At 31.2% G+C, this 12,712-nt stretch overlaps 1 protein-coding gene across 8 annotated transcripts in view; it reads left to right on the plus strand.

The window, feature by feature from the left end:
- The window catches only part of LOC115232614 (dystrophin), a 744,226-nt gene that overhangs the window by 544,775 nt on the left and 186,739 nt on the right, over positions 1-12,712 (plus strand). For all 8 annotated transcript variants that reach the window (XM_029802603.2, XM_036512501.1, XM_029802605.2 and 5 more), the window contains one exon: positions 8,336-8,525. In XM_029802603.2, coding sequence (XP_029658463.1) covers positions 8,336-8,525 — 190 coding nt within the window. The remainder of the gene's footprint in view (positions 1-8,335; positions 8,526-12,712) is intronic.

A 12,712-nucleotide genomic window follows, 5' to 3' on the forward strand; every position in this document is an offset into this window, starting at 1 on the left:
TCTTTTTAACTTTAAATTATAACTCTAAAATTACTTTACCATGATTATGTAGGATTTAGCCCTTTTGTACCAATTTGTTCAAGACCAGCATTGACACCAAATGCTGATGTTCATATTTAAATTAAATCCCAAATTTTGAGATTTTTACTAGATCAAACTTTGAACATTGTTTTATATCATTAAATTAAAAAAATGTTATCTTTCCAAACCTTCCCTCTAGTTATTGATTATCCTGAAAATTACATAGGCTGTGTAATCATGTTCAAAATTTAAATGGTTTCATATACACAGAAATGCTTCACTGCAAACTATGTTAGTTAACTGTTTTCTAAATCCTTCCAGTCATGTAAGCCCTAGTTACTAGCAGCTATAATTATACCACCTAAATAGCAAAAGTTATAGTCACCTCACTTAAGTTTTATTGATAAACCTTCTTATGTTGCTACATTTTTGGTTTTCTGTTAGTCTTCCAATGATTCCATTACATTTTGTGCATTCAATGTTGACTGCATAAGATCATAATTCTGCTAAATCCTTTTCTGTACAACAAATGAAGGTACACTCTGATGCTTGTACTCTTGCTACTCCTACAAAAGAGTTGTGTAGTCAATTTTGCTATTTAGAATATATAAATATGACTTTCCTTTATCGACTAAAAAAATAGTAAAAATTCATCTCAGTATTGGTGAAGTCAATCTGTTGAACCTTCTCCCTTAACCCTTTTGTTACCATATTTCTGTTGATATACTCTGTGTTTCTTTCAATTAATTTTAAATATAACAAAGAATTAGTAAAATAATTCAGTTTATCATTAAGCTCGTGTTAGGAACATAAATTGTGACTAAGGTTTGGTGGAAGATTTTAATTCAGAACTTTTGAAAACAAGACATTTGTACTACAGAACCAGAGGCGGGTTGGTATCAAAAGGGTTAAACTATACCTATGTGATTAAGATCATTTCCCACATTATCAAAATCTTCCCCATACAGTAGTGAACTGTGGTACATCTTTACAATTAGATGGAATTAACCATGAGTTAAATATTCTTTGCCTTGAATTCACTTCACTGCTATTTACAAAATACTGACCGTTGGCCATTTCTGCTGGTAGTCTGACTCCTTGCTAACTTAGCAGCTCCAATACTAGTCTTATCTTAAAACCTTAATGAAACCAAGAAAAAGGGGGTAAGTTTTTATTTTTGAAGAGGATACTTACTACAAGGCATTTTGTATCAAGTAATAGCTTCCTTCCAAGTAGAATTAATTGCAAAATTTTCTTGTACTCTTTAAAAACTATGTTTCATAAATAAAATACAAAAACAAAAAAAAGAAATTATGTCATAACAATGAACTATCCTTTCTACACACTCTTCATATTGCATCTGGTTGCTGATCAATAATCCAGTTTATGAACCATTATTCATGCTTTTTAACTATTTCTTATCTGCTCTAATTACTCCTGTATTCTTTATTGACTACTTTGGCTTTCTGGGTTCCCATTCCACTACTGAAATACTGTTCATTTGATTATCAAAAGAAATCAATATTTTGTAGGAGTTTTATTTCTGTTATTTCATTTTTAAACTTTATCTTCTTAAAATTATTAATAACATCTTTAAAAGTATAATGTCTGCATGAATGTGTGTGTTAAGATGACATTTGTTAAAGGGTTAATTTTCTTGTATGGTTATATGTGTATTAAAATGTGTTGTAAGATGATAGGTTAATATTCTTTTATTTGTGATTTTGGTTTTTCAATGACGTTTGTTTAATTTAGTTTCACTCTAATATTATGATTATTGTAACATTTTCTGGGCTTCTTTGTTGCTTGCCACATTATCTCTATTTGATATACAAGGATCAGCTGAAAAAGTTCATAAGCTAATCAAGATGCTCTCATTGAATGTAATAAATGGGGTTTATTTTCAACATAGTCCCTCTTGCACCCCACACACTTCTTCCATTGGCAAAGTTGCATCCTGTTGATCAAAAAAGTCATCAACTTAGATATAATGTCCTCACTGCAATACTGGTTCCCAGCTAAGTGGGGAGGAGGGGTTCATATTGGGGAAATGATGATAGTCAGATGAGGCCAAATCAGGAGAATAGTGAGGGTGATCAACCAGTTCAAAGCCACAGTCACACACAGCAACCATTGAAACTTTTGTCGTGACAAATTCATTGTACAGAAAACTTTCCCTTCCAGCTGCCCACTTTTGCACTGTTGATAAAGCTAGAGTGTCATCCCTTAATGTTACAGTATGAATATCCTTGGGTACTAAAACCTTTTTCTGTAGGTACTTGATAACACCACAATGCCAACTTTTGTCCATTTTCAAGAGAAGTCGCTACAAGTTACTTTTGAAATCTTCTTTGAACAGTGAGATGGAAAGAAACAATGCAGTTAATAAGAAGAATTGAAATTAATGCATCAAAGATTTCACGGCTCTAGCATCACTCCTTCTTAGTCAGCCTATGAACTTTTCAGGCCACCTTTGTAGGCAATACATAGAAGGTACATACTGATACATCTTCATAGATTTATACATTAAAAACCTTGCAAATAGTTTTCATTTAACACATTGCTTCAAGCTTTCGATCAATTTAGTGGTGGTCCTTTGAACATTTCTACCAGTGTAACTCAAATGATATTATATTTTCTCAAATTATGCTACCATATTTCAAGTGAGGTCTCACTCTAGTCTTGAAAAGTATAGGAAAAGTTCTGTGGTTGACTTGTGTTGACATCCAAATTATTATTTTTTCTTTTTCTTCAGTATGTTGATAGACCTAAGAATTTTTATAATACAAATATTTTTACTTTTTTGACAGTTTCAAGGATATAGGCTTTCATTTGATGAGAATGTTTCAGTTTGCCTAAACTTATTTAAATAAATCAAGCATTGTACTATTAAAGTTTTGTTAGAAATTTCTGGTAAAGTTCTGAATCAAAATGCTATGACAGTATGAATTATATGAGTGATCTGTATCAAGTATTTCATTCTAGAGCTCTGTAGAGGTAAGAAAATTTGCCTTGTATGATGCAGCACCGTGTTGTTCCTTTACAAACAGATTGTTGGTGACATATCACTAACAATCACATTTGTGTTGAGAGATTCCAACACTTTACAGAGCATACGTGTATATTTTCATGGATAATTATTTATTTAATGGATATGACATTAGCATAAGCATTTATGACTTAGAGAATACTATTTAATTACACATTGTAAACTATTTTTAAATTCTCTCTGCAACCTATTAATACATACATAAATACATACAAGCTTACAAAGAAAACTATCAAGCTTTGTTGTTGTGTTTACTTTGTTATCCTTTGGCATGGTTTTTATGACTAAATACTCTTCCTACAGCCAAACCATATTACCGTATAGACTAAGTGCATTTTGTTGTGAGACCAGCACCAGACAGGTTGTCTGCTAAAACTAGAAAATTCCCCTTCTTTCTATCAGTTTTTATTCAGATTTATTGCCTTATTAAATGGGTTGAATTTTCTGCAGCTTGCAAATGGTTTTTATAGGTGGATTCCCTACCTACCACTAAGCTCTTTACAATAGGGACACGTTGTGGTTTATCATGCTGCTGGAACTAGAGAGCTTGTCCACCAAGACTTAAAAATCCCTATATTACCCTGCATCAATTGTTATATTCTCCTGGACATCTCCATACAATTAGGAAAGAACACTTTTCATATACTTGTGGATTACCTTTGCTAAGGCTGAGAGACCATTATCTCTCTATGATATAGGGAAGAGATTTAGTTTGCAGGTTCAAGGTGATAATTAAAAGCAACAGGGCATAAAATTTCCTCTCCATTTTGTATCAGTTTTTTTCTTTCCATCGAGATAAATTATTTTTGCTTAGACTTGCAGAGTCTCTCCTCAAGTGATTTTCTTATAATGTTCAATCAACTGTCACTGTGATTATCAAACCATGTCTCTCCATTATGTAGGGATTTGGTTTAACTATCATGAGCTCTCTACTGTAGTCTATGACAGCCCAGAATAAAAGACTGTCTCTGCTGTGTAGACAGACAGGAGTGCTTGAAGTGTTATTCTGAGACAGCTAGGAGTGTAGTTGCCACCATGATATTGCTTAGCTCCAGATCAACTCTAACTGAAAAGTCTTATTCTAACTGGTCTTCATTAGGCTGCTATTTTTAAAAGGTTGAGCATCACTTTAAGGCTATCATTGACTTGTTTCCGTGATGTAGGTAGGAGTCATCATTTAGTTGCCAAGGAAACTTTGTTAGCCTTGTGATTGTTGGGTAAACTAGATTGTCAGTGTTGTTAAGATCAGTGGAACTGGTGGTAATGCAGATATATAGGCCACACAGTCACAAACTATAAATGTTGCAAATAATTGATAATTTTACATATACAGATATTTTCAGTTAGTTTATAATTTAACATGTGTTATAATCATTAGTAAATAAACAAAGAATAATTAAGAAATCCCACCAAGGTACTTTAACTTTCATCTTTCTGCAGTTGATAAAATGTAGTATCAGTCAAGTACTAGGGCCATTGTAATTGATTATACCTCTCTCACTAAGTTTATGATTTTGTGGCAATGTTACAAATCAATAATTTATAACATTAATATGCATGTACCTATATATATCTATGATACTCTTAAAAAAACACTTTGTTCTGTATAACCCCCCCTCTCTATGAAGGGAGGGGAATTATATGGAGCAAAGTGATGGGCAAAAAGAGAACATAGGTATATTTAGTGGTGGTGGGGGTAGTACAGAGATAGAACAAAAGAATGCTATATGTAGGGTGTGTGTAATAACATGCACAACATAAAATGAGTTATTTCACTCAAAAGTATATTGATATGGCAGCCAGAGAGAGAGAAGAAATAAGGAACATTATACTTGAATCTACCTACTTATTCCACAACAACGAACCTTATGAAGTCTACAGGTGAATGTGACCTAGACATTATCATCACTAATCATCTGTGTTGGCTGAACGACATTTTTATTATACTTCAAAAACACCGAAGATGCATCAGTATCACTCAGTAAGACTTTTCGCAGCCACTCACCAGTTATCCATTTGAAGCTGTATATGGTACATCTAAACTTAAAGTTTTTGTCTCCAGTTGGGAACTACCACCCCACCCCCATTGTCCAGAATATTAGTCTACTGGAAAACCAGTAGACGAGCAACCAGATGAATACCGTGTCAGTTGCTTACCATGTCTTGAAGTGTTGCTTCTCTAGAAAGTAACATACTAAAGCATATAGAAGCCTGCAAAACTTTGACACCTTTTTTATCATCCATGGACATACTTACAAAATTTTAAAAACTAACACTGTATGCATGACTTTCAGAAACATTTTTTTCATGCTCAGAATTGTTGAAGCATAAAACAAAGTGCTTGTGTTGAGTTTTAGCTGTTAGGGCACTGTATCCTTCAATAATTCTATGCTTCTTGAAATTTGCTAACATTATTCCTGACATATGATTATTTTTATTGTTCACATTGCTGTCATTTTTTTAATACTTTTTGCTATATTGCAAGGAGTAGATAGGAGCTACACAGTATACACAGAGAGAAATATGTACACTTGAGTGCATGGATACACAGCAGGTATACCAGGATCACAATTAGGCTGACAGTGAATGAAGAGACTTTGTATGTGGGATATGTACTGGGAGAGTTAGTTGATAGAGCAGTAATAAAATAAATTTCTTTCAATTCTGGGAAAGTTCTATAAAAGTTATTGATAGCTTCTGTTACTCAGTTGTAGAAGTGAGGTGCTATGAAGACAGGAGTCAGAATAAAAACAGAGTGGGGAAGTCCAGGAAACTAATACTTCATTTAGCTACAATGAGATTTTCTCAGGCAAGCGGTAGCTTGTACATTGCTTATGCATGAAGTGCAATAGTAAGGCATGGACAATGAATACAGAAGTTGGAGAGAAATGAAGCAAGCCTGTTCTGCTGGATGTGTAATGCAAATAAGCTGAGTGATAAACTCACTGTTAGAGGAATTAGTTGTAATAAGCAAGAATGAAGGCTGCATTGGTACAGGCATATGTCCATAAATGATAACAGATGGATAAAAGAAACGCCAGGAAATCCAACTGGAAGAAACTGTAACAGAGGAAGACTAAAGAAGATACACATAGATCTGGTAAAAGCTGAGCTCAAGATTTTGGATCTTACAAAAGAATGCAGCAAATGGAAAGAACCCATGCAAACATGGAAATGCAGTTGTAAAATTGGTGATGATAATATATATACAGGCATTTGTCCCTAGTTGATAATTTAACATATACTACAATCATTAGCAAATACACAACTATTAGTAATAATTTCTATAATCATATCTCTTACTCTGCAATTCAGCTCCTATTTATCATTTCTGTCCATGTGTTAAAGAAGAGTGAGATGGTTTTATGCATGTTGGTTTATGACTGAAAGAGTACGATTGTGAAGACAAGCAGCTAAAATGGGGCTTCTGGAAAGAATCTCTGGAGTAATGTTACTTGACAGGGTGCATAGCTCAGAGATCAGGGAGTTTCTTCTGGTCAAGTCACTGTTTCTCCACATTGAGAGGTCATAACTCTGCTACTAAAGATATGTGACTAGAATGCTGTAGGAAAGGATCACACGACAAATTTTTCAGCCCAACCCAACTAGCAGGAGATCCACATGTAAAATGGTTGGATAATATCCATAGTCTTAGTTGGTCATACTAAGAATGCAGTTCGAAAGTTTAATAATGGTTGTTTCTGACTGGACCCTGAGAAAGGAGATGCTTAAGAATTTTACTCTAATGACCCTTCTAGGAATAGTGGGTTGCAAAAGTAACTGGATTTGTGCATTAAAAATGAGTTAAGATGGTTTAACATGAATGTTTAATACTTTTCAAGTTCTAGTAACTGTAGAAACCATGTATGATATCAAGTATACAAATATGACAATTACTCATAATTTTATTTTATCAATTGAAACTAATTGAATTCCTATTTATTTGACTTATCTCAGTGATTGAAATATATGTTCTTGCTTAAATTTTTGTGAATTTTGTTAGCAGTCAATGATTTTATAATAATGAAGTGAATTCTTGATTCATGATAAATGATTTCATTTTCTTTCATAAAATTCAATCATTTTAAAATAAGTTTAGATAAGAATTATTCAATTTAATAGATAAAATTGCCTGTGAATTTATAACATGTCTTGTATGTAGACTTGGTTTTTGTTTTGATTCATTGAAAGGTATCACATTTGAACATTATACTGAAGGGATTTTGCGAAAAGTAAAAAAAAAAAAAAAAACTTGTACTTGATGATAATTAGCTACCAAAATTTTTCTGTCATGATAATTGAATGCTTAGAACTACTCTAGCTAATTTGAGAAATAATGTCCCAGACTGAAGTGTTCACAGTAGAATCTATAAAAGAACTAACTTGATTTCCAAAGAGAATAATCCTGAACATTGAAAAATATTCAGATTCTTCCTATATAAAGCTGGAAAAAATGAATAATTCCTATATTCAGAAAGGTTTCGTGTGAATATAAATCAATTTGAAATGATAAACAGTTGTTATGTGCCATAATATGAACTTAGTAATATGCTCATTTAACATAAGAAACCTGTGTCCTTTTGATACATTGAAAAGAAATTTTAGTGACAATGATTGTGTAATCTATGTGCACTGTTCCATTCAAGTAGAAAAGCTGTTTGAAATTTCTTTTTCTATTTATTTATTTTATTGATGTAAAAGTTATTCTTAAAGAAGAAAATATTTTGAGATGGTTTATGCATTTATTAAGATTTGGATCAAGAGTAAAAGACCATAATATTTTACATGTTGTTGTATTTCGGAATGGTCATTTTTGCCAGTTTAGCATTTTCTGTTGTGCAAGAGGAGGATAAAAAGATGCAAAGGGAAGATACAAATTGACAAAGTGTTAGAAAACTGATATTTAAGTTATCCTAATTTCTTACTCAATTTTAATAAAAAGCAGAAATGCTTAAGACATACCTTCTCTGTGATCCATTTCCAAGATAATTATAAAAGGAAATAGCCTACAACTGAAAAAAAAAAAAAACTTAATCTCTTTCCAAATAAGATTAAATTGTATTTCTTTTTAAAAATAAACAGATTTTTAATCATTGTATCTGTTGTTTGAATGAAATTGAATCTTCTTTCATACTAAAACTAATTTAGTCATCTGTTTAGACTACATGTTATTATTTGATACACTTTTTTCTCTGCTCTTCACATTCTCACCCTTGCCTTATATTTCAGTAGCCTTACCATGATTTTTTTTCTTTTGTTTCTCAGATTGACTAACAAGTGGCAAACTCTCCAATCTAACCGCAACTCTATGCAACAGTTACATCATGCTCTAGATTGCTTTCTCAATTGGATGGCTGTGGTGGAGAACAGCTACTGTCAGCTTGCAGATCATACAAGCAAAGAGGAAGTGTTGGAAAATGATGATTTATGTCGAGAATATTTAGAACAGTTTAGGGTAAGTGACATTTTGTTCATTTAATCTTTAGTTAACAAATTTCCTCATTATGTCATGATAAACTTATTAAAAATATATTTGACTCCTAAATGTTTGAAATGTATATAAAGTGTTTGAAATGTATATAAAGACAGACAATATATTGGTTTACTAAATTGTATACAGTTTAGAATATCCTGTATTTCTTTGCATGGAATTATATCAGGAAGTAATGAAACCCTTTTTGTATAAGTTGATTTTATCAACTTTAGGAATGTGTAATTTTTTTTTTTTTTTTCTTAAAATCATGTTCCCAACATATTGAAATTTATTGGGTGATGGTATCTCTTTACCAAGTTCATATTGAACAGTAAAGGCAACATATAAAATCAAAATTACTTGCATTTTGTGGAAATTATTTTACAATGATGTTGGAAAATTATTTTATTCAACTGGAAATCACTGCGTATAATACATCTTGTGCATTATTTATAAGTTTCAGCTGAAAATTCTAGAAAAATCAATCACATGATGTGATTTCATTATTTATTTCATGCTTGTTCTCACTGAGAAAAAAATTATATAACATTGCTGTTTATAACTTCAAAACTGTTTGCCAAAATTTTTTGTCACATATTTAGAAGTTGGAAAAATATGCCTCCTCTCTCTCCCCTCCAGCCTCATTTTCTATTTGAAAAGAGCTAAAGAAGGGAAAGTAAAGAATATGTCATATAATTAACTATACTACTTTTGATCTTTTTGTTTTTTTATTGATCCGCATCCACATGAAATGGATTTATTCACTCGTCAACTTTGGTTCAGTAACATTTTATCCCAATTCAATCATGTCCTTCTTGAATTTATATTTCAAATGCCATAGTTTGAGAATTAATGATTCCAGCTAACTTATGGCATATAGGCAACTAATGGACTACTTGAGTAATTCACAAATTCAACATTCAATATTTAATTTTACATTTTAACCATCAATAAGCTCATAAATTTTGACAAAATTCAAATGCTAACCACTAGTGAACATTACATTGCATATGTTAATAGAGAAGTTGATTTATTGATAAATATATTTGTAATTCTTAAGTATACATGCAATAAGTGATATCTCTCTGAAATAACATTTGATACCTAATTTCAGCTAAGTAGATTAGAATTATAAAGGATTGCGACCATGTTTTAAAATATAACACCGTTAAGAGGATACAAATTGTGATCCATAAATTAACACTAAAATATTAACCACTCAGCTATTGTTATTCTTTCTCTACATTATCATAATTAAAACCTTTTATACATGATTAATTATATGGTTTCTATTAGATGTATACACAAAAGATGATGCTGAATGCACTATCCCAATGTATGATCCAATATTTTATCTGGCATAAGTGCATCCATATAGAAACAGAAGTGAATTGTAATTGTGACAAAGTACCACAATTAGAAGTTCCCTCTCAAAAAATATGAAATGAAGTATAGCAAGTTATATTTTCTACCATTTTGACTTGTGTAACATGAACCAAAATGGATGTAGTTGAGTCACACATAAATGAAATATTTCAAAAACAAACAAAACTAAGATGGAAGTTATACAAAGCAACAACAAAGACTTTCTGAAACTTTCACAATGTATCATTGTTATTGCAAATATACATTCATTTACTTGAATATTAGTACTTTCTATAGTTTGCTACACAAGACATAATATAAGCCCAATATTCAACATGAACTTTAAAATCATGGAAGTATATTACCTCTGTGTAATCAGCCAAATCTTTCAAAAGGGCAAAAGCAAGTTGAACATGATTATGAAATATTATGCATTAGTTGGTGTAGTGTCCTTGTCTTGATTGTTGCATTCACTACATATTAAAATCCTGAGTTCAAGCATAGTTGTGATTCTGAGTTTGGTCCTACATAACCTTGTCAGTGGAATTTGGTAGACAGAAATTGTTTAGAATCTCATCTTGTGTGTGTGTCTGTTTTCCTGAAGTATATCTGCAAGGATATAAACATTGGTAAGAAACCAGTGCTTTGTAAAGAAACTGTCTCAATATATTCGTGCTGTATTAAACACTTTCTTGTGACTCTTACTATCAGAAATGCAGTGAACTGATGATTGGCCTATTATAAACCTATAAACCAAGGACACTACTGTTCCTAAATTACAATATAAAACAATTAAGGAAAGCATTTGCAAGAAACCAAAATCTTGCCACCAACATTTATTCTTGCCTCCCAAAAACTTGCTTGGAAAGCAACCAAACAAGACAAACAATTATTGTCTCACCAAAAACAACTATTGCCTTACCAAAAGTACACTGTAGAATAGGCTTTATCAACATATCTGTTCATTGAAAAGCATCAATCCAAACAGAACACTTCATCTCTGCCCAGTTTATTTTAGGAAACACTGACAATCACATGGAACACTAAACAAAGCAAACTAATCTCTATCTCGAGACATAACCATAAGTTACTCATCCTCATAATCTGAGAAATGTCACTCTGCAGAAATTTTCGTGTTGATCATTATTTTTTTTATAATTTTAAATTGATGGAGGATTTTGAGATTTCAAGTGAATCTTTATAAATTTTACAGATACAGTCTTTATTAATTGACTCTAAAATATGTTTACTCATGATGGAGGTTTATCTTGGTACTTTTGTTTTTTTAATATTTTCATATTAGAAAACATACCCATATTTGACCATTTGACAAATATACACAAACTGTATGAATAACTTAATTATTAATAACTTATAAATTTCATTTACCAAAATAATGAACATGTGTAGCTAACTTAATTAATATCTTATTTTTATGTTAAAATTCAAAATTAATGTTGTTCATGTGGAAAATAAAATATGAAATTTCAATATCATTGATTTTGTTTGAGGTTATTATTAGTGCTTTAATGTGACAAGAAATCTATAGGAAAAGTGGCTATTATTTGCTTAGAACAGAAAATTTTATTTGCTTTACTTGTCTGCCATTTAAAAAGTAACATTGTTTACTCATTGTTGTTATACAAATTCTATTGTTATTTTAAGATACATTTACTAGTATTATTTCATTTTAGACTTTCAAGAAATAGAAAAACTCCACTTGGTTGTTTCTGAAAGAATAATTAAAGCTATGTTTAGAGTTTTTGGGGTTTTTTTATGTAAAAGAGCATTAATGTTAGGATAGAAAAGAACATACAGCAGATTAATGGTTGTAAAAGGGGTTTAAAAAGACAAAAGAAAACAAAAATATATGCATATTAATTTCCTCAACACAAATCAAGCAACATTTTTATTTATGAATAGACTTTACTTATTCACATAATAAAGGTTTACTAAATATTCTTTGTTTAAGGCAAGTTTTAGAAACTCTCACATCATTTGTCTATTTACAAAATAATAGTTAAGGTAGCGTTATCATAGTTAATACAGAGAGCATTAAAGAACCGACTGGGACTAAGTATTCAAAGATCTTAAAGCTTTTTAGGTAGGATGGATTAGATATAATTTATATATTTCATACAACCTAAAACTCATAAGATTTAGTGATGCAGATGTAACAATATCCCAAAATGGTTCATCAAACAGAGCGATGCTTTCTTTGTAAAAAAACTACTGATCATTACTCATTTGGTAAATTCAGCTGTTTTTCAGTTGACATACCCAAGAGTTATTCAAGCATGTGTTCATTATGTTCTGCTACTTAACTAATCGTATTTAATTTCAAAAACCTAATAACATTCAGTAAACATAATGTTTCATTTTACTTTATAAGAATAAGTAATACTTAAAATGTATTTATATAAAATGCCAGAACTGCAGAAAATCATGTAAGCTTTTTTTTTTTTTACTTACATCATTCCTATTACATTATTGAGATTATTGCATCTTTGGTTTTAAGAGTTAAATATACTTCATTACTTTCTAGTTTCTGTATTTCACCCCCTGTTCCTCACTTTTTTTTTTCTTTCTCATTATGCTTTAAGGTTTATAAATGGCAATTTGGTTGAGGAATTTACTTTCCAACCACATGATTTTGGGGTTTAGTCCCACTGTATGAAACTTTGGACAAATGTCTTCTATTAAAGCCCTGAGCTGACCAAAGCTTTGTGAGTGGATTTGGTAGACAGAAACTCCTTGTCTTAACTTTTCATTACAGTTGTGAATGAGCATCACCATCATGCAAA

This window comes from Octopus sinensis, linkage group LG2 (genome assembly GCF_006345805.1).
Source record: "Octopus sinensis linkage group LG2, ASM634580v1, whole genome shotgun sequence".
In the NCBI taxonomy this organism is placed as follows: Eukaryota; Metazoa; Mollusca; class Cephalopoda; order Octopoda; family Octopodidae; genus Octopus; species Octopus sinensis.